At 64.3% G+C, this 20,375-nt stretch overlaps 11 protein-coding genes and 1 non-coding gene across 12 annotated transcripts; 1 reads left to right on the forward strand and 11 right to left on the reverse strand.

Moving 5' to 3' along the window:
• Positions 1–21: 21 nt before the first annotated feature.
• Q8F55_006160 (uncharacterized protein) lies at positions 22–1,102 on the reverse strand (the record flags this gene model as incomplete). The annotated part of the gene is made up of 3 exons (XM_069354629.1): positions 22–25; positions 63–485; positions 750–1,102. The coding sequence occupies 3 exons, from the start codon at positions 1,100–1,102 to the stop codon at positions 22–24; spliced, it is 780 nt and encodes a 259-aa protein (XP_069206700.1).
• A 2,866-nt stretch (positions 1,103–3,968) lies between these two features.
• Q8F55_006161 (uncharacterized protein) lies at positions 3,969–5,151 on the reverse strand (the record flags this gene model as incomplete). The annotated part of the gene is made up of 3 exons (XM_069354630.1): positions 3,969–4,521; positions 4,556–4,905; positions 4,939–5,151. 3 exons carry the CDS (start codon positions 5,149–5,151, stop codon positions 3,969–3,971), a joined length of 1,116 nt encoding a protein of 371 aa, XP_069206701.1.
• An 886-nt stretch (positions 5,152–6,037) lies between these two features.
• On the reverse strand, positions 6,038–6,959 carry Q8F55_006162 (uncharacterized protein; the record flags this gene model as incomplete). Its single annotated transcript, XM_069354631.1, has 3 exons — positions 6,038–6,120; positions 6,528–6,717; positions 6,750–6,959. The coding sequence occupies 3 exons, from the start codon at positions 6,957–6,959 to the stop codon at positions 6,038–6,040; spliced, it is 483 nt and encodes a 160-aa protein (XP_069206702.1).
• Positions 6,960–7,601: 642 nt separating this feature from the next.
• Positions 7,602–8,228, reverse strand: Q8F55_006163 (uncharacterized protein; the record flags this gene model as incomplete). The annotated part of the gene is made up of 2 exons (XM_069354632.1): positions 7,602–7,649; positions 8,031–8,228. The coding sequence occupies 2 exons, from the start codon at positions 8,226–8,228 to the stop codon at positions 7,602–7,604; spliced, it is 246 nt and encodes an 81-aa protein (XP_069206703.1).
• A 645-nt stretch (positions 8,229–8,873) lies between these two features.
• Positions 8,874–9,603, reverse strand: Q8F55_006164 (uncharacterized protein; the record flags this gene model as incomplete). Its single annotated transcript, XM_069354633.1, has 3 exons — positions 8,874–9,078; positions 9,116–9,165; positions 9,202–9,603. The coding sequence occupies 3 exons, from the start codon at positions 9,601–9,603 to the stop codon at positions 8,874–8,876; spliced, it is 657 nt and encodes a 218-aa protein (XP_069206704.1).
• Positions 9,604–9,969: 366 nt separating this feature from the next.
• On the reverse strand, positions 9,970–10,714 carry Q8F55_006165 (uncharacterized protein; the record flags this gene model as incomplete). Its single annotated transcript, XM_069354634.1, has 2 exons — positions 9,970–10,476; positions 10,511–10,714. The coding sequence occupies 2 exons, from the start codon at positions 10,712–10,714 to the stop codon at positions 9,970–9,972; spliced, it is 711 nt and encodes a 236-aa protein (XP_069206705.1).
• A 458-nt stretch (positions 10,715–11,172) lies between these two features.
• Positions 11,173–11,925, reverse strand: Q8F55_006166 (uncharacterized protein; the record flags this gene model as incomplete). Its single annotated transcript, XM_069354635.1, has 3 exons — positions 11,173–11,443; positions 11,641–11,684; positions 11,722–11,925. The coding sequence occupies 3 exons, from the start codon at positions 11,923–11,925 to the stop codon at positions 11,173–11,175; spliced, it is 519 nt and encodes a 172-aa protein (XP_069206706.1).
• Positions 11,926–12,489: 564 nt separating this feature from the next.
• Q8F55_006167 (uncharacterized protein) lies at positions 12,490–13,397 on the reverse strand (the record flags this gene model as incomplete). The annotated part of the gene is made up of 3 exons (XM_069354636.1): positions 12,490–12,688; positions 12,734–13,089; positions 13,137–13,397. The coding sequence occupies 3 exons, from the start codon at positions 13,395–13,397 to the stop codon at positions 12,490–12,492; spliced, it is 816 nt and encodes a 271-aa protein (XP_069206707.1).
• Positions 13,398–13,824: 427 nt separating this feature from the next.
• On the reverse strand, positions 13,825–14,524 carry Q8F55_006168 (uncharacterized protein; the record flags this gene model as incomplete). The annotated part of the gene is made up of 2 exons (XM_069354637.1): positions 13,825–13,975; positions 14,013–14,524. The coding sequence occupies 2 exons, from the start codon at positions 14,522–14,524 to the stop codon at positions 13,825–13,827; spliced, it is 663 nt and encodes a 220-aa protein (XP_069206708.1).
• Positions 14,525–14,871: 347 nt separating this feature from the next.
• On the reverse strand, positions 14,872–16,626 carry Q8F55_006169 (uncharacterized protein; the record flags this gene model as incomplete). Its single annotated transcript, XM_069354638.1, has 3 exons — positions 14,872–15,267; positions 16,295–16,498; positions 16,531–16,626. 3 exons carry the CDS (start codon positions 16,624–16,626, stop codon positions 14,872–14,874), a joined length of 696 nt encoding a protein of 231 aa, XP_069206709.1.
• A 553-nt stretch (positions 16,627–17,179) lies between these two features.
• Positions 17,180–17,271, forward strand: Q8F55_006170. Its single transcript has one exon. It is a non-coding gene; the product is annotated as a tRNA-Ile (tRNA).
• A 1,971-nt stretch (positions 17,272–19,242) lies between these two features.
• Positions 19,243–19,508, reverse strand: Q8F55_006171 (uncharacterized protein; the record flags this gene model as incomplete). Its single annotated transcript, XM_069354639.1, has 2 exons — positions 19,243–19,400; positions 19,436–19,508. The coding sequence occupies 2 exons, from the start codon at positions 19,506–19,508 to the stop codon at positions 19,243–19,245; spliced, it is 231 nt and encodes a 76-aa protein (XP_069206710.1).
• Between the last annotated feature and the right edge of the window lie 867 nt (positions 19,509–20,375).

The raw sequence follows: 20,375 nt of genomic DNA on the forward strand, positions 1-20,375 counted from the left end.
AGTCGGTGATACGGATCGTGATCACCTTGCCGGCGGGGATGGGGCAATTCCAGTCAAGCCACGGGACGTGGACCGTCCACTTGTACGTCCAGACAGTGCCAATGGCGATCTGGACGGTGTAGGGGCCGGTTCCACCCTTCCACTTGATGATGTGGTCGGTACACTGGATAAGAGACATGTGTCCATCCACGACGATGTCGGGCTTGTATCCGGGAGGAGGACGCGGAGGAGGCGGAGGAGGCGGGTTCACCGGCACGGGCACGGGGATCACGGGCGGGGGAATCGGACGAGGAGGAGGGGGAGGCGGTGGCGGCTTCCACCATCCACCGCCCCATCCACCGGTACGCTTCTTGTCGGCGTGCTCGGCATCGGCGCGCTTCTGGAACGTGAGGTTGCCGTCGGTGAGACAGCTGTCGTCGTCGCTGCCTTCGACAGAGACAATCTTCCACTCTGTGTGGTTGTACGAGTCGATGATCTGAATGTTTCTGGGCGTGGGTTAGTACGTGAGTTGCGAGGGTCAAGGGGGACAAGCGTGCAGAGGAGATGAGATGAGATGGGTGATGGAGAGAAGGAGAAGGTGAGAGCGAGGATCTCGATCGAGCGACAGCCGAGCGAAAGCCAGCGGGATCAAATTCCCACGTGGAGCCGCCCCCTCCAGCGTCCAGCCTTTTCGGACCTCTCCGGTGTGGCGGGTCGAGGCAACGGCGACGACAACAAACGACCCGACGACGACACACATCTGTACTCACACCAACTGGCCATCCGTCTCCTTGACCTTCCAAGAGTAAGAGTTGCCAGAAACCTTTTCACCAACAGTCCACTCGGGCGTGTTGCCGTACTGGGGCGCACCACCACGTCCAATGTGGACAGTGTAGGGGCCCTTACCGTGGTCGTCCCACTCGACCTTGACAGTTCCGCATGTAACTGGGGTCTTGGGGGACAACTGGATGTCAAAGTGACCGCGAGCATCGTAGTAGAAGCCTCCGTCGGTAGAGCGAACTTGGATCGGCTCATGCAGGCTGTCTCGTTTCCCGTTGGGTACGGGGCCCGAGAAGACCGGCAGGGCGATCGCAAGCGCTGCTAGGAGCTTGGAGCCTAGCATGGCTGTGCGAAGCCGTTGGCGGGGGGCGGAGGGGTTTTGGAGAGTGTGGATGGAAACCAATGAGCGGGGGTGTTGTCACTGGTGGGGTGCCGGGGGAAGGGGGTATTCGAGGCCTACCGGGCCTTTGGTACTGGTTGTCGGGGAGAGCGGTGCGAGTAGTACTACGCGCCGGACTCTAGCTCTCAAACGCTGTGGTCAGTGAGTGAGAGGTTGCGAGAAGGGGGAATCAGCGTGGGTGCTCTTCGTGCTCTTATACAGAGGTCGTCCGGGGCGGGAAGGAGCTGGTTGACAAGGGGCGGGGGAAGGGTCCATGCATTGCCAGGTGTCGTCGAGCATGAGACATTGACATGACCCGATAACGGCAGGCAAAGGCACAGTTATTCGCGGGGGGGCTGCACTTGTCGTCAACATGATGGCACTGGGACACTCAGAGTCGGTTCCTGTGCCGGACATCACATCACTGGTTGCCCGATACAACTCTATTTGCGCTAAGCGCGGCATGGTTTGAGGGTGAGACAGCAGGAGAACGGCGTTTCGGTAGGTTGGCTCCTCCTGTCCCAGGAATGTTGATGTGGTTAGAGGGCGAGGGGGGGTTGCACTCGGTTCCATGGCGACGGCTACAGGGTCTGGTGAGAGGTGGCTGCAGATCACCCGGTAGAGTAACAGCCAACGTCCCATCATTCGCCTTCGGTGCGCAGGTGCGCCCGGCCTGGAGATGAAGAAAACAGGGTGGTCCATCGGACGGCCCAGCAGCGACGGACCTGGGGCAACGAGAGGCGTAGCGGTGTTGTTGACGGCGGCCACGACCGCGGCTCTCTGGCTCGCTCACAAGCAGCTCCCCGGTCGTCTGGCTCGATTCCTGACGACCAGGAACAATGTCGGTATCGTTACGTGATTTCATTTCGCTGGCAATATGGAGCGGAGGGATACCTGCCTGCCACTGGCCCACTTCCCGCACTCACGAAACGCCCAGGCCAGTTTCCAGAACGCAGGCACAAGCCCAAGCCGTCTCAATACGTGTTTCACGACCAAACAGGCAAAAAAACGTGGCGGCGGGACGGTGTGCGCTGGTGCTGGTGCTGCCGCGGGTGCACCGACTGCACCACCAGTGGTCTCCAAAAGCCTCGAGAAGGCCACATCGTCATGAAATGGGAAGTACATGTGCCTCGTGCGCCGAGGCCATGGCGCCGTTGTCGACGAGTGACGGAACGACGGGAGCGACAAGACATATGGCGGCACTGCCTTGCCCCTCCGCGCCAACCTTGACTGGGTATGACCGATGTGCATAGAGTTCTTCTGTCTCGGGACTGCAATGTGCACAGGGGAGGAAGGAGGTTATCGGGATGCACATGCATCATCGAGGCTGACCTTTCTAGAAACCCAAACACGGTCAACTCAATAACACCATATGCATGGTGGGATGAAACGAGGGGGTGCAGCAGCCTGAAGCAGCGCAGCGTCGCAATGTTCTCGTCGCTGTAGCATTGAGTTTCGCGGGTACATTGCGGGACGGGCTGTATGTAAACAGTGGGCACCACCTGCGATCCGCAGCAGTAGCTCGCAGGTGCCGCGAGTCGAGCACAAGCACCGACAGGAAGCGGCCGTAACCATGAGCGGGCCATCATCCCACGCTCGCTGGCGACCGACCAGCATCTCGGCATGGTGGTGCCTGGCCAAACTCTGGCAAATACCGGGTTCGGAAGGCGCCTCCGGAAGACAGCGACAGCCGCGAGCATGTTGCTGACGTCTGGATCCCGGCCCTCCCACGTCCACATGACTCGTCGGCAGGGCCAACGCAGATCCAGTGTCGCTGGAGCTGGAATGAGCAGTTGGTCGGCAGGCAGATCGAGCCGTCGCGAGATCAGTCCAGTGGTGGCTGGTGGCTGGAGGCAGCAACCACCCCCTTCGGGCTGGTTTCGTCGCCAGCGTCACCAACAGCCCAGCACGGCAGCACGAGCATGACGGCAAGGCGACGTCCTCGGCCGCTTCCTCCCCCGTCACTGCCAGCGCAGGCAGGCAGGCACTCCGGCACCACCAAGCGGTGCCGTGCGCCGACGCCAAGCGGCGTGGGATGCGCCATTCCTGCATGCCGCCAGCTGCGTGTCGGCCGCGCCGCCCATGCCCACCACCTCCGTCCCGTCTTAGCCCCGTCGTCCACCGTAGCCTCGACGACGGTACCCGGTGTGGGACGGCGACGGGGGTGGGGCGGTGAGCAGGTGGAGGTGTGCTGGGAAGGAGGCGGCCCGATCGGTGGTTCGGGGCCTGGGTGCTGCGGTGAAAGCCCGCCGGTCGACACGACCGCGCCCACTGCCTTGACGGTGAACACCCAAGCCGTCATGACGGTGCATACCCAAGACGCCATGACGGTGAATACCCGGCACATACCCAAACTGAAAGTCGGCACTCTCCACTCGTGTGGGAACGGGCCTCGGGGAGGTGGTGGCACTCTCACACCCCAAGCTCCACCCAGCACAATGTCGATGCCGCGAGGCTTGCAAGCCGGGAGGCAATCGGCTGCCTGGGGTGCTGCTTCCATGTCCCAGGCGCACCCAAAGACAGGGTGGGTATTGTGCAAAGAGACAAGGAGAGGAGTGTTGGGTGCGCTGTTGACGTCACGCACGAGCCGAGGTTACGCTGTGCATTCCAACCGGTGTGTTGGAAGTAGGATTGTAAGCTTGCAGTCCCTACTGATGAGCAGTGAGCGCTGCCTTCCATGGTCACGCAGTACACATTTCCTCCCTCTCAGCTGGGCCTGTAACACATGCATTCACGCTTCAAGGCTGTACAACAATCACTGATACAACTGCCAACCCACTGACCGGTGCGAGGATCTGCCCAAACCTCTAGATGTCTCGTAACACCGCCCCTATACCATGTCCTCGGGCCGGCGCGCCAACAGCGGCGCGCCGCTGTCCGCAACCGACGACGCCGTCTCATCGCCCTCCGACGCAGGCGCGGACATGGACAGCCGCTGCGAGGTGGTGAGGTATCCCGAGCGGCCGCGGCGCGCGCTGAAGTCAGGCAAGCCGGCGCGGCTCGGGCGGTACAGTGAGCGTGGGGGGAGTCGCGGGGGGAGCGGCGGGGGCACCCCGCCCAGCATGCGTCCACCCGGAACCACGTCGGGCACCTCGCCGAACGAGCTCACCTCCGAGTAGATCGAGCCCGGGGGCGAGGGCGGCCGGGAGGGGAGGTGCACACTGTAGGTGAAGTACGCTGGGGCAGGGGAGGCGGGGGCCGGCCCGAGCGTGCGGTATGACGGCGCGCTGTTCTGCGAGTGGTAGGACGGCGCGGCGGTCGTGTAGGACCGGTTGTCGTCGGGCATGCGGTCCTTGTCCTTGCCCTTGGCCTCGGACTTCTTGTTCTTCACCGGGTAAGAGGGCAAGTGGGACGGCAGTTCGCCAAACGCGGCTTCCTGCCGACTGGAGTGTCAGATGTGTCTGCGGACGTACTCACGATATCTCGCTTTCCAGCTCGTCGAACTCGCGCTCGCGCTCGGGGAGGGCCGGGCGGCGGGCAACCCACCGGCGGAGCCGACCGAGGAGAGTCTGCGTGTCTCTCGGCTTGTGTGGTACGTGCCGCGACTCGGGAACAGCGGCCTTGTTGACATGGAGCACCTTTAACCAGGCTGACACGGTCACAAGCCAGGGCCACTCGGCATGGCGTGCGCGGCGCGCTTCCCTCTCTGCGCGCCACTGCTCAAAGCGGGTCTCCATCCGCTCGCCCACTGTGGGCGAGTGGCTGACGCGACCGCAGCCGGTGGAGCACCACTTGCCGTCCATGAGACGGATCAGGATCCAGCCGGCCTGGAGTCAGCATTGTTGGGAGAGGGGACTCACCACTATCGCGCCGGCCGCGCCCCCGAAGACGGCGAGGTAGTACCTCACCCGGCCCCCGGTGCATCGGCCACGGTTGTAGCTGGGGGAATTAGGGTCGCATGGGGGCCATACGGAGGGCTTGGGGGTGGCGCTTGACGTTGTGGTGGGGTCGGCCGCGAGGGCGAGGGTGAGGAGTGCGAGGGTGCCGAGGGCGAAGAGACCGGGGCGGGTCATGGTGGGTGAGTGGGTGCGCGATCGGTCAACTACGAGTGAGTGGAAGGGATGGGGTGACAAGACGCCGGAGAAGACGCACAGGCGTATTGTATGTGCTGCCCAAGTCGCCGGCAATGCATTGTGTTCCGTCGAGCCGGCCGTCTGCCAGTCCGCCGCGGCCAACTGTTGCCACTCGTTCCGCACCGCCACAACCTACTCGTTCCGCCCATTCTTATCTCTGCTACAGGATTGGCTCGGCTCGGCGGGAGTCATCCGGTGCGTCCGGCTGAGACAGGAGGGTGCAGGTCTGGTGACTCGGCAAGCGCTGGCTAAGCGCTGGACTCGTTTGTGCATGCGCTTGGCGCGAGGGGGTCGGACTGTCGAGGTAGGCTGGGGGGGGGGGGGGGAGCAGAGGACGACGGCGGGGCGGGTGGCGACGGAAGCTACAGCGGGGACCGTGCGGCTGTGCGCACGAGCAGCGCGCAATGTCGGCGATAACCACAACTCACTGACGATACCGGTTACACCCCATGCCATGAGGGCGGGCGGGGTCGGGACATCGGGGGCGGGCCGAATGGCTGCCAGCAGGTGGTATCCCGCTGCTCTGTGTCAAGTCGAGCATCCGGGATCCCCAGCTAATACGTGGCTCACCAGCCCCACCACGCGGCCCCACCCCGCGCTTGCTACGCGCCCGCTACTGCGATGGAGCGACGAGGCGGTGGCGACTCCCGGTCGCCCGAGTCACCGCCAGTAGTCGGCACATCCGCCCTCGAGCCGGGTCAACAGACCGCGCATCTCCTATCACTGGCCGGATCGGCCTCCCTCGCGTTCCCATTCGCCAGGACGCTGCACTGCCCGGTGTCGGGGTTGGAGGAATCGGCTGGCGAGGCGGACGCACACAATCAGGCTAAAAGTCCGCGATGTCGGACTGTGATTGGTGGCACTTTGCCCACAGGTCGACCGCGGGCTTGGGTGCCCGCTGCGCCATTTCTGTGCGTGACGTTCGGTGCATGCTGCCGTTGGCGTGCAGCTTTCATCGGGCTTGCTTGGACGCATTATTACATACTGGCACTATGCTGTGTACAACAGGCTACGTTGTTCGTTCGGTGTGGGCCGGCCTCGCTAGGTCCTGCTGTTACACTCTGCCGCGGTTCGATTGGTCATTGCTTGTACCTCGCCCACCTGCCTGCGTCCTGTGGCAACTCCCTTCCGAGCCAGCGCTCGAGTCGGCGTACTCCACCTCGTGCTGGTAGCTCGGTGCGCGGGCCGACTCGCCGCGATTGGAGCCATCCCTCGCGGTCGTTGGGTGCCCACGGCGCCTATCGTCGCCACCCCCACGCTGCCTCAGTCGCCGCCACCGCCGCCGCCATCATCTCCATCGCCCCCCTTCGACATACGGGCTGCAAGAGCCCTCGCATACGTCGCCGTCTTGTCCGCCCATGCCCGGACTGATTGCGCGCGCCTCCCGACGGCCCCGTCGGACGTCTGGAGCGCGTCACAGATCTTGATGACGACCCAGGACACGAGCAGAAGCACGGCACAGAATAAGTAGACGAGGAGAATGCCTACACTGATGATGGAGCATAGCTGCTGTTAGCAGGTCCATGGCTTCTACTCACCCCAGAGAGGACCGCCACGATGATAAGGAAGACGAAAAGGCCCTTGGATACCTTCTTCGGCTTGTCGGAGATGATGGCAGAGCCGGCCGCGGTGATCGCCGTGGCGCTGAGTGGCGCCGTCGGCGTGGGTGCCGCGGCCGCGAGGGTGAGCGCGAGGGAGAGGGCGAGTATGAGCAGGCGTAGTGTGGGTGGCGTGCGGGGCCGATTCATGGCGTGTGTGTGTGTGTGTGCCGTCGAGGGACATGCCGCCTGTTTATCAAGGCATTGGCATAGTCGGGAGGATCGCCACACGTACCGGATTGGTGCGCTCCGGTACAGCGTCAGCAGACAATCTCCAGTGCAGTGGCCGTGATCCGCCCTGTGCTGGCATGTGGACCTGTTGAATCGGCAAGACGTACCTCTGCAACGGTAAATCGCGCACCTCTCCGAGTCACGCACGTCTCCTCACCCGCAAGCGCGCACCGCACTGGCTTGGCGCGAGTTGTCGGGCGGGGGAGTTAGGCAGATAGCTTTCATACGCGCAGTTGAGGCGGCTAGTGGGTAGAACACGATGTGACTGTGTGTACAGTGTGTACCAAGACCGGCAGGTGTTACAATCGGCCCCTCGCTGCCCTCGCCACCCTCGTCTGAAGCACCCACACGACTGCCCCGCCTTCAGACTCTGTCCTCGCCGCACATCGCACATGATTGGCACGATATCGGGTACTCCACGGCCCGACGACCGGTATCAGTTCATGATCCGGCGAGCGAGTCATACATGCTCTGCTGACCTTGGCCAGCGTCAACTAAACGTGCATATCCGAGCCACCGGCAGTAGCTGGCGCGGCAGTGTCCACCGCGAGCCACTTGCGCTTATCTCCTCAGCGGGAGCCACACATCCGACCGGCTTCGCAGAGCCATCTGCGCGTTTAGTGTTTAGCAGATCAGCCATACACATTTCATATACATATTTGACGCGGCTAGCGCATCATACGGACAGCGCGGCTACGCATAGTGGTCCACAGTAGGTGAGAGCCGGGATGCCCTCACACCGACCTACACCTTCTCGTCCCCTCCCTCGAACGGAGCCTTCTCGACATCGTACACCGTGGGCGCGCGTCGCACCCCCACAATGCCCAGCGCTGCGGCGCCGGCCCTCCGAGTCAGCTTGCGGACAGGCGCCGCCGCCCCCCAGAGCACGCGACTGTCGCGGTACAGCGTCACGGGCAATTGCACGAGCGTACCGACGATCAGCATGAGGGCGATGCACTGCCGTCAGCCGGACCCCAACCTCCCACTCACCCCGAAGGGGATCCCGAATACGAGGAGGATGACGAGGTCTAACATCGGGTTGCCCGTCGACATGGCCGAGTACCACGGCCCCTCGGCGTCCCCCGGATCAAGGGTGGGAGCGAGCGCGCCGAAGGTGATGCTGGAGACCACGAGGGTGGCGCAGAAGGCCAGGATGAGGATGAGGGTAGTTCGCAAGCGGTGACCCATGGTGTGTAGGTTGCATGCAATGGTGAAGTCGAGTTGGACTGGCACCCATGTCCAAGTGACTCCGGAGTGGTTGCCGCGGTTACTCGGGCATGTCAACAATAGCAGGACCGTATCCGGCTTTCATATCCACAGCCAGGCACGCATTGTCCGCAGTGCCGGCTTGGCATCGGTGGAGGGGACGTGCGATGGAAGGAGATGAACAACACATCACAGACATACATACAGAACAAGATTGTGCGATATACAACTGCGTCTATAAATCTATAAACTTGCGGCGGGCGGGGTATGCCGTGCAGGAGCCGTCATGGGCTGAAAGGTGCGGGTGGCATGTCACCCGCCGGAGCGTTCTGAGTCACCGTCGGACGGCAGGCCGCTGGGCGGTGCGGGTCGGTGGGCAGTCGCCTCCGGACGGTGCGAGGGGGCGGTGAGGCCAGTGTTGGTCGGACGTCACCTTGCCACTCGTTTGCGCCGACAGAGTCCACATCCGCAGTCGGGGGGCTCGTGGGTGTGCCCTCCGTTGCATGAGGGCGCGACTAGCTCGGCGCGTCGCGGTCGGCGGAGCAGTAGCTGGGCACGTCGGTCGAGTCCTTGCCGTCGTCCTCATCCCGCGAGCGGTAGCTCGGCGCGAGGGTCGACGAATCGCCGTCATCGGTAGTAGCTTGGCGGGGGAACACAGGGCTCCCGGTCGTCGTTCGTCTCCCGCGGGCGGTAGCTTGGCGGAGCGGACGAGGGGCCGCCGCCTGCCTCCTCCTGTGAGTGGTAGCTCGGCGCAATGGTCGATGCCCCGTCGTCCTCATCCGGGCACCTGCCCTCGGCGACGCGGTATGACTCGACTCGGTCTTTGGGCTTTCTAGGAATCAGCGGTGTCCCTCAGCCCGGCGACTCACCCAAACTTCTTCTCCTGCCTGTCGCTGGGCCCCGCCTCGATGTCTCCAGCCTTGGGAGAGCGTCACCTCGCCGAGGCCAACTGTACCCCACCAAGGGCAGTACACAGCTCGCCGATGACCGAGAACCGCTTCCCGAGCGCGTCGTGCACCCGGCGAGGGAGGCCCGCGGGCTCGACGACCTCGGAGCGGCAGGTATAGGTTCCGCACTGCTCGCAGAGGTCGTAGAACGGGTTACTGAGGCAACGCTGGCACCGGCACTCGGGGCCGCCGTTCGCGCACGAGATCCACCACCTCGGCTCGCATGGTCCCGGCGAAGGGGCGACCCACGCTGGTCGATGGGGAGGCCAGGGCTGCCCGCCCCAATGTTTTGCCATGCGCTTCTTGGCCTCGACGTGCCCGGCGGGGGGTAGCCAGGGCGCCACCTCCTTCGCCATGAGCTTCTCGTGCCGGGCGTACTTGGCGCGTAATGTGTTCGATGAGTTGGTCATTGGGTTAGGTGAGGACGGGTACCAATGTAAGAACGGCTGGTGTGCATTTTGTTGCTGACCCACTGACTGACTCGGCCGTCACACGACGTCACTCGACTGTGTCGCGGTCGGTCGGTGATCCGATGGGCAAGGCCCTCTGGCGGCTCCACTGCACTGCCGTCGCCGTATGCTTAATGGCGCGTGCATCCAAGTTAGTGCAGACGAATGGACGACTTTGAAACGTGCGTGCAGATGGTCATCAGGCAGTGCACCCCCAAGGCACCGCCCGCACCGCACCGCTTGCCGCGGGGTTGGCACTGGTGCCCGCGGGGCCGGCGTGCCTGGCTGGCTGACGCAGCAACGCAAACCAAACACATGCATTCGTCTCTACCTGCTGCTGCCCGACTCGACTCGGAATCCAGCCCAAGGGGTAAGGGGGCGTGATCGTGGCGCGATGCCCTCGCTCGAGCTCCGTGGCTCGCTCTCCTCGCTCGAGCTCCGTGCCGACGACATGCTCTCCTCACTTCGGTTGCAGTAGCTGGGCGCGCCGTCGGTGGTGGCGTAGCTTGGCGGGTCCGAGAAGCCGGAGGTGCAGTCGCTCTCGCTCTTGCCGCAGTCTTCGTCCTTGGCAGCGCTGCTGGTGACTACCCACGCAAACTTCTCCTTGGTCGGCACCTCATCCGCGCTCTTCTCGACATCGTCGGCCTCGACCCGCCGGCGCATCCTCTCCGCCCTGGCGATGTCTCTTCTCGCAGCCCATGCCCGCGCGGCGGCCCAGCAGCGCTTTGCCGCACACTTGCTCGCGCCGACGACGGCGTCAAACACCCACTCGGCGGCGTCGCACAGGCCGTCGCTCAGTGCCCGGGCGACATACGCCGCGCCTATTGCGACAGCCTGGAGTCAGTGGCGCGCGTGCAGAGCAACTCACTCCGATGGGGATGGCGATAAGAAACCATGGCCAGAAGCCGTTGGGCTTCGACTTGGACGTCGCGGCGGAGGGAGCAGCCGTGCTCGGCGTGGGGAGCGTGCGTGTGGGCGAGAGCGAGGCCTGCGCTATTGGCCCGGCGGCGGCGATGGTGAAGGACGCGACGAGGAAGAGGGTGTTGGCTGTTGTGATTGTGAAGCGGGTCATTGTACGTTCCGTGAGGGCTAGTGGCGAAAGTGATGCCCCGTTTTCTCTATATCTTGGCAAAAACCGCGGATCCAGCGATATCGTTCGTATCGCAATGCGGCCGGCACTAGGTATTCCTCTCGAGCCATGAAATCCTAAGGGCCATCAGTGGAGCTCCTCTTGGCCGTGTTTCACACGACACGGCCATTTGAGTTACGTTGTGCAGCGCCTCGTGCCACCTGCACCGCCGCCACGGCCATTCCGTTTCAAGAGGTAGGTACACTGGGTCGCTTATGTAGCAGTTCATTCGAGAGCGGAGTTGTACACCATGGCCAGAGCCCTCGTGCATGGCCGAAGCCACAGCAGGACCGGCTCGTCGGAATGGTAGGCGGCGATAATATGCCTGGACAAGACTCGACCAATATTAATCCCGTCCGTGAATGCGGGTACGGTACTGCAAGGGCAGCCAGGCCCCCGAACTACCTCGGCGCGCATTCGAGCAGCGCCCTCTCCTCGTGGGAGTAGTAGCTCGGCGCGTCAGAGGCGTACGGCGGCGCGGCGGTCGAGCCCGACGCGTGGCTGATCACGCTCTTGCCGTCGTGCTCGACCTCGACGGTCACACTGGGATCAGCCACGCCCGGCTCACATACTGACGCGAGCTTGCTGTCGATTGCGGCCTCGATTGCGGTCAGCTGGAGCTGGTTCTTGGGCGGTGGGCGCGGTGGGCGGCGCATGGTGTCCGCCATAGCCCTGGCTCTCGTCGCGACCCATGTGCCAACCGCCGCCATGCCGGACATGGTGCACGTCCACGCCGCCCCGACCCTCGCCGTGGTCCAAGCGCCCGCGGCAGTAGCGCCACGACGGAGGGACACGCCCGCCGCCCCCGCCCGCTCGGCACCAGCGCTCGCGAGCACCCAGACCACCGAGCCGAGGTACCGCAGGCCCACGGCGAGGTATGCAGTGGGAAGGCGAGGATGAAGGCGACGGTGACCTAGTGCCCGTCAGTGCCGCACGCCCCGGCTACTCACCGACATCGAGATGCTCAGAGACACCCAGAACCAGACGTCCTTCACCTTGTCCTTGTCCTCGGAGCTTGGCGCAGCGGAGGCGGAAGCGGTGGGGGACGCCGTGGTGGTCGCCGAGCCCTGCGGGAGGGGGAGCGGTACCCCACCCGCGAGGGTGGCGACGGCGGCGAGAAGGGAGAGGGTGGCGGTGATAGCGAAGCGGGGCATGTACTGTGCATGCGTTGGTTGGTCGCGGAGTCGGGGTCAGTGGCGTCAGTGCGCGGCATCGTTGATTTATCTGCAAGCCCGCGCCCTCCTCCATCCCCGGGACCCCCCCCCCCCCTGCCTTCTCGCACGAGCTCCACCAAATCGTATGGGGTCGGAACCGCGACTCTGGCCTCTGCCAGGTTGGAGTCATCTGAGTCGACGCGAGGACATTGTTTGGCTGACGTTGAGCCGGTGTCCTCGGGCAGTAACCAGTCTTGAAGCCTTCTGCCGCCACGGACATCGCCGACGCACATCCGAGTCTACCGTCGCCTCACACGTACATCCTCTCCACTCTGCGGCATTGCGGGAATGGCCGTGGGATTGGATCGGTCGGCACATGCACATGCAGGGGGGAGGCGAGATCGTCATTCCCCCGAGCCGTTATCTTCTCCGGCGCGGTCGGACCGGCTTGGCGCGGTGTGGGGCCCGGAGTCCCCGCGTCATCGCGACTGGTACATCCATACTGGTACAACTATGCATTCGGGTACATCACGAGCCGGGCGCAGGCCTTGGACGGAGCCTCGTCTACTGGGCATCCTTTTCCGGAGTCGGTGTCGCCGCACGCGACGGCTGGGCGTTCTCCCCGCTTGAGGCCTTCTCCTCGGTCAGCTCGCTCTCCTCGCCCAAGCTGCGATAGCTCGGTACGCCACAGCTGGAAGCGTACGCCGGCGCCGCAACCGTGACCGTCGACGCGTCGTCGGTGTCGATGGCAGCACAGGCCTCGCTACCGGCGTCAGCCATGTCCCAGCGCCCAACGCATGCCACTCACTCTAGCTTTTTCTGGACCAACGCCTCGGCCGCCGTCATCTCGAGGTCGTCCTGGGCCTTGAGTGGCCGGCGCAGCGAGTCCGCCACCGCCGTCGCCCCCGCCGCGGCCCAGGTGCGTGCGGCTGTCGTCCCGCGGCCCACCGAGGCGCGCGCGGCCGCCACGCCTGCCTTGGTGTGCGTCCACCCGGCAGCGACGACGCTGCTCGCCTTGCCCGCCACGTTGGCTGTTACCGCGGCGCCCGTCTTCGCGCCCTCCCACAGCTTCAACGCCACCCAGATGAGGGCTAAAAGGGGATAGCCCACGGTGTACATGATCACGAGCTCCAGAGGCCATAGGGGATAGTTGTCGGATTCGAACTGGCGCGGGGTTCAGTTCGGCGCCGCGCAGACGCAAGGCAACTCACCACAAAGCCAAATCCAAGGACGATGAAGATCAAGCAGGCACATGCAGCGATGGAGAAGATGATGAGGAACACCTTCAACCCGAGTGGAAGACTGTTCCAGCTAACATCGTCTTCTGAGGGGTTTGTTGAGGGGGAAGCGAGAGCTGCCGTGGTTGAAGTCGGGGTCGCCGTGGGTGTCGCCGAGCCTTGGGGCATTGGCGCTGCCACAGCCATGGACGCGGCGAGAAGGAGGGTGACTGCGGTGAGTGCACGGCGTGTCATTGTGTCGAGTTGCAAGTGAGTTGCAAGTGAGTGGGTTTGAGGCCTCGGGCTCCTCCTTTTGATCGCAGTGTTGCTTAAATACTGAACCGTGCGCTTGTCGAGCACCGCCGCCACGGACACGCCGAGACGAAGAACCCAGTCAGCAACCGTCAACGACGACCCGCGGCACGTGCGTGCTGTTCCACCCAGCGGCAGTGCATGCGACGGCGAGGGTATGCATGTGGGAGTGACCTCCGTCGAGCTGCTATCTACTCCGACACGGAAGGAGAGCAGCACCGCCCGGCTTGGCGCGGGGATGGTCGTGTGCCCGCGGGGTAGGCGTGCCTGGGTGACGACAGAGGCAGTAGTCGACTAATCGTTACTCAATCACCAATGCATTCGGCTACAGCACAGTACCGGGGAATGGGTCAGGGGCCTTGACTGGGAATCACACAGCCCCCGACGTCGGCGCGCTCTCGTCGCTGGAGCTGTAGTAGCTCGGCGCGCGTCCGCCCTCGGCGTACGCCGGCGCCGCGACCGAGATGGTCGACGCGCGGTCGCTGCACTCGCTCTTGCTGTCGTGCTCGTCGAGCACCTCGCTGCAAGGTCAGCCTGTTTCCGGTAAGGGCAACCTACGCCAGCTTCTTCTCGCTCGCTGCCTCGGCCGCACCCTTCTCGCTGTCGACCGGGGACTTGGGCCGCGAGCGTCGTGAGCGGCGCATGGCCGCCGCCCTGCCCTTGGCCCAGCTGTTCGCGGCCGCCGTGCCGCGCCGTGCGGAGGCGGCAGCACGCTTGCTCGCCTCGGCGACGGCTCTGAATGCGCGCACGGCACCCGTACCCACGACCGCTAGAAGCGTGAGCACGCCCCAGAAGGCGACCTTGCCGAGAAGGTATAGCGGCCAGGCGAGGATAGCCCCGGCCACGACCTGGCCGTCAGTGCGCACGCGCTGGGTACTCACCATGATGAGGGCGAAGATGCCCCAGAAGAGGGCTCGTCCCTTCTTGGTGCCATTCGAGGAGCTGGAGGCCGCGGGAGCCGAGGTGGTTGTGGGAGTGAAGGAGCCCTGCGGCATCGGCGCCGCGGCAGCGATGGCCGCGAGGGATGCGACGGCGAGGAGCGCGGTAGTGGTGATGAGGAAACGGGACATTGTGCGTTGGGAAGAGTCGGTGGCGACAATGAAAGGGATAGAAGGTAGTGGACGTCACCGCGAGGACGGGGTAGTGGCGTTCTTGCCCCGTCGCTTTGTTCGCTTTGTACACCGCAACTTGGAGAGCGGTGTAGCCAGCACCTCGTGCGATTCGTCCACTGTGAACAGAGCCGAGTCGACATTGCACCCCGGCGAGAGCGTGCATGAGCGTCGGGGTGGTCAACGCCGTTTGCATTTCCGTCGCTATCTACTCCGGCACGGTCGGACAAGGAGATACACGCCGCCGGCCTGCTGAGGGCGCTCGCTCATACACTCGGCGTGTGCGGCAGACACATGCATGCGACCGGCTACATCGGAACGCCCACACCGGGGCCAGTTGTGCTGGGAGGGCTATCTGGAGAAACAGAGGACACGTCACAGTGCTCGCCGGGGCTAGGCGGCGGCGTCGGCGCGGTGAGCTCCGTGCCAGAGCGGTACGACGGCGCGGCCGACGCCTTTGTGCGGTAGCTCGGCGCGGCGGAGCGCGTGCCGTCGTTGCCGGGGCTGGGCTCGGGCTTGGTCTTGGTCGCGTCAGGCTCGGGGGAGGGAGGACGGCCGACGTCAAGCGGGTCGCTTGCCGCCCGACTCGTCCACCACGCGCCCATCGACGCCGCTGCGCCTCGGGCGGCCTCGCGCGCCACGGCACACAGGTGCGCGAGCAGCATGAGCAGTCCCCCGGTGAGGTAGTACAGCGCGATTGCCTTCTGTCAGTCAGCACTGGAGGCCCACTCACACTCGGCGGGAGCCCGACGACGACGCAAAGGACGATGACGAGGGTGAGCGTGAGGGTGCGGGGCGGGCCGGGGTGGAGGGTGGAGGGGGTGGGTGGGGTGCTGCTCGTGCTGGAGGTCTCTGGGAGGGGCGCGCCGAGCGCAGCTGCGGCGGCGAGCGCGAGCGCTGGGCCCAGCATGCTGCGGGCGCGTTGGTGAGGTGGGTGAGTGGATGAGAGGGTGTCACAGTGCTCATTGTGCTCGTTGCCGTCGCTGTTGCCGACGATGCACACAACGCTGCCGCCGCTGCACACGCCATGTGTGACCGGGCTCTCATTGTCCTCCGTCACTGAGCGATCATCAACAGCCGCCACCTGCGGGATGCAGCCACGAGGTAACTGCGAGGCGAGCACGGCTAGTACTGGATGCTGGAGTGAGGTAGCCGAGTGGCGAGGGGATCGCCTCTGGTCCTCGTCGTTCTGCTTCTGCTCTCTCGTTCTCGAAGCAGACTACGCTTGGCTCTGTCCAGCCAGTCAGAACGACCTCCTCACCCAATATCCGTGATGCCGGCCGCCAATGCGATTGGAGCGGCCGTATCCCAAGCTCCGATAGCATGCATGTGATACCACTCCAGCGGCTACATCTTTCCCGATTCGACGGCGGCCTCGACAGCCCTCTGCCCGCTTCCGTGTCGACGTCAGCCAAGCCAAGCCGTGCCGTGCCTGCACATCAGATAAGCACCCGCGCGAATCGTCTCGCTCGGCAGCGGGCATGCCGGGTTTCGAGCCCTAGTCGCAGGGCTATGCTATGGTGCATGCTCCGCACCGCTCTTCGATGTCTATGCATACCGGCTGACTCGAATCTGTTTCAAGCGCGGACCAAGTCCGGTTACTGCTCTCCGCGGCGTTACCCCGTGGGGCCGAGTGAGTCGGAGCAGTCCGACTCAACGAGCGCCCGCCGCGCACATGTCGGCGTGCTGCTCGCCGTCGCCGGCCTTGCCCCCGTCGTCGCCACCACCCACGAGGGGCTCGCTGCCGTCCTCGACTGGCGCGTACGACGTCGTGTCGCGGCCCCCGCGGAGGCGGCGCACACAGGCGCTCGGCGCGCCACAGACCGCGCTCCACGCCGAGCGCACGCCGTCGCGCGCCGTGCCGGCCGAGCGCGACAGGTCCTGGACGTACACGCTGTCCAGGCGCATGATCCACCATACGACTCCCGCCAGGACCTGGGGTAAGCTGGGCTCGCGGGGCGGCTTACGAAGAAGAGCACGATGAATAGCGGGACGAGGGACACGGCGAGCTTCCACGCCGCGCGGCGCGCTGGTGGTGCGTCTGCAAGGGGGGTGGGCGGCATGGTGTGTAGGTGTGAACTGCATCCAGACGCTCCTCTCTTATTATGACCGCCGCCAGCACCTCAAGTCCGGTCAGCTCGCATGTCGGTCAGCTTATCTCTCTGCTGGATGGTCACGAGTCGGTGGCCGCCAAGCCCGCTGCTGTGCGTGCCGAAACGGGCACGTGGCACCGCTTCGAACGTGTGGTTGTCCGGTGGCATGTTCCGGTTGCTCTATGTACGGTGTTGTGCAGAGCCGAGTGCAGTGTCAGGTCATCATGTCAGCACTCAAGTAGTTGCGAGGCAAGAGTCGGAAGCAAGTGAGCGGGTGGTGATGTTGGACGGTGTGTATGTACCTGTGATTTCGACCAAGCCAGGCGCCTCAGCCGCGCATCGAGGGGCACCTCCGTCCGCTCTTCCCCCTGTCCGATGTCGGCACCCCCCGTCCCCAGGACGTACAGCCCATCAGGGGGTAGCAAATCAGATGCACAGCGCAGTCGCAGCGCCGGGGCACGCCACCCCGCTCGCACCGCTCGCACCGTGGCGCTCATCAGCCAACCACCGCCCCCGCTCCCACGGCCGCTTAGCTCAGCTGGTTAGAGCATTGTACTAATAACTCGATGGTTATCAGTAATGCAAAGGTCGGCAGTTCGATCCTGTCAGTGGTCAGTCAGCTTTTGCTCCGCGTGCGGGTGTGTGGGCATGCTTGGGGATGCTGAAGGTGAGGAGAAGGAGGAGGTTGAACATTGTGGAGGAAGGATGGACCAGGAAAATCAGTGGCCGGGCCCCCACACCTCCACCTCCACTTTGCGATGCCACGGCTGTTGCGACACCGACAGGATACATGACGAACGTATATGAATGAACTAGGCAGGATCTTCTACAAGCTACGGTGAGCGAGTATATCTACAAGGAGGAAGTACATAGGGAGTTGATACGGAAGCTGGCGGCGGCAGTCCCCGCCGGACTCGCCGACTCAGGAGACACGCCCCCTGCCCCCCCGCAAAAGTCAGTCAACAGCTCTGACTCGCAACGACTTGCCTCGCCAGGTCACGGTTCGCTCTCGCCGAGTCACCCATAGCCTCAGTCACACACTGGGTGGTCAACCTCCACGAAGCTGTCACCACATCACGAATGTGATGACACACCACCACTCGGGTGGTGGTGTTTCAACGCAACAGGTTGCACGCGCGGCGCAAAGTCCGCGAAAGAGCCCACAGAAGCAGGCGAGGCTGGCACCAACAGAGATGCCTGGCACATTGTGCCAACGTTCGGTACCAGTACCGAACGGAGAGGGCGACACGGTCGCCCCCTTGGGGGACGACCGGTCGTCCCCCGCCCAGTGGAGGTTGAGTGAGAAAACTCACCAAGCTGCCACCTCGACGGGAGGGAGTGCCGAAGAACCCTTGGGCACGACGCTGGGAAGTCAACCAGAGCCACAGAGACGATGCCGGGTGAGGACCGCGGCCGGGGAGGGTGGCAGGAGCTGCCGCTGGCGAGGCCAGTTTTGTGTTCCGAGGCGAGCATGTAATACTCTCGGGGGCGGGGGTGCGCCGAGGAGGTGGGTGGTTGAGTGAGCGGGAACTCACTGGCTGATGCTGGGGGCGGTGGAGTGAGAGGTGAGGCGAGTGAGGTGAGTGGCGAGAAGAGGAGGTGAGCGAGGGTATTTATGCCATCGGCGAGTCCTGGCTCACGACACCCAGAGCGACGGCCACCTCGCCCCACTTGTCACGTCAGCATCAGCCATGTCCCCTGGGGGACGGGAGAAGATCAGCGGTTGGCGGGGTCGGGGTCCAATGGCTGCTACTCGGCTGGAAGCATTCCACAGCGCTGATCAAGCTCCTCGCGCGGCACCATTGTTCTCGACCGACTTTTGGGGAGTGATCAGCAGTGACGAAGGCATGAAGACACGAGGTCGGGCGACCACGACCCCTGCAGACATTGTTCTGAAGTCCCTCTGGTGATGTGAGTGTGAGGTGGGGCGTGAGCCGTCGAGTTGTGGATGGTGCGAAAGGACTCTCCATCAAGTGGCTGAGTGGCGGCGCCGCACCCAGCGAGAAGAGGTCCTCCTGTGCTTCGGCCCCAAGCGCATTCCACAGCACAATGTGGGTGGATGACTTCAAGCGACGACCTGAGGTCTGTACACACGAGGCGCGAGGTGTAAGCGGTGAGTCCATCCTTCATCTCCAGGTCCCCGTTCGGGCCTCAATCGTTTGTTGTCCGTGTTCACTTCACCCGATACACCCGAAACCCCTGCATCGCCAGATCCTCGTGAGTGGTGGCTGCTTCAACGCTTTGCCCCAGCCTGACCAGCTCACCTCCTACCTGTGACCGAGACACGGCGCGTTGAACCCCCAGTTAGATCGAGAATCACGACGCACACCGGACACACGTTTCCCACTCAGCACCTCGACCCTCCTTTCCGGGCGCCGTCGTCGCTTGGCTTCGCGCCGTCGTCACAACATGGTCATTCATCCGGCTCGTCTAGGTGTCTATTCGTCATTATCGGTGTGCACGCTGGCAGGTCAGCCCCTGCCCTGCTCCCAAACACCCCCCCCCCCCCCCTACTCACGCGATGGGGGTGATAGCGGCGCGGTTGCGGCGCTACACACCCGAATACATCACCGCCGCGCTCCCGGCCTACTGGGTGACGTAGACGTCGGGCTTGCGGCCACAGCAGCAGCGGCCCTGGCAGCACGTGCACGAGAAGCAGCAGCAGCCGGCGGTGCACGAGCCGCCGCGGAGGCGGAGGACCTCGGCCTCCTGCCTCGACTCGCCGGGTGGTGGCGCCCTCGGGTCTGGGGTCAGTCGGGGCCACGGGCGGCAAGCTCACTCATCATGCGCGTGGCGACGGGCTGCGCAGTCACAGCGGCGGGGGGGTAGGTCGTCTGGCTTGGTGGCTCCATTGTGTGAGTGTGAGGGGGGGTTGGTGCTGCGCGCGCGACGCGCACGCACTTATATGTCGTGAGTCTGCGAGATCGCAGGTTTCCGCGCCTGCATCGCTCTCGGGTCCGCGTCGCTATCCCACAGGGACGCCTACGCTTCTGCTGCGCGCCCGAGCCGGCGGCATGTGCATTGCTCATGACGCTGCTGCGAATGCTATAGGTGTGTCGCGAATGGCAGAGGTGGCACGACACTGCAAAAAATACACTGCACTCAGGGGTGGCTGCCGAAGGGACCTCGGACCGACACCCCGAGAGCTAATGTGCGTGTAGAGCAAACAGCGGTGGGCGGCGTTGGCTGGGCTGGGCATACGAGATGCATGCATAGGGCCGGGCTAGGGCTGGGGTTGGCCGAGGCGCCGAGCAGATCGCTATTGCCGCTCTACAGAGCAGGATGGTACCGTCGGCCTGCATTCCCGCCGAGCTCGCAGGTCAAGCCGCGCGGCACAGCATCGGGCTGTCTCCGCGCAGCAGCCGCTGAGAAGCCCCGGCGGACGGGCCCACCCGCGCACCCACATGGTGCACGCCCGTGTCGGGATCGCGAGCGGCAGCGTCACCATGAGCAATCTAAGCTGCCGCAGTGGGCGCCGCTGCCGTCGACGGCAGCGGTGTCGACGGCACTGAAGCCGACCCCAAAGTCGCCATAGCGGGAGTGGGAGTAGCTTGTCCCGCCGGCTGCCATCCCCACTCCCCTCCCCGCCCTCAGTATCGTCCGCAAGCAGGCCACGGCTGCGGTCAGCGCGGCGTGGTCCAACCGACTCATGGATGCTTGGGCGGGTATGACATCGTGACTCATAGGACTAAATACAACAGGCAGCGTGTCGGCGGCTG

The sequence above is a fragment of the Vanrija albida genome (genome assembly GCF_041260175.1).
Source record: "Vanrija albida strain AlHP1 chromosome Unknown contig_5, whole genome shotgun sequence".
NCBI lineage: Eukaryota > Fungi > Basidiomycota > Tremellomycetes > Trichosporonales > Trichosporonaceae > Vanrija > Vanrija albida.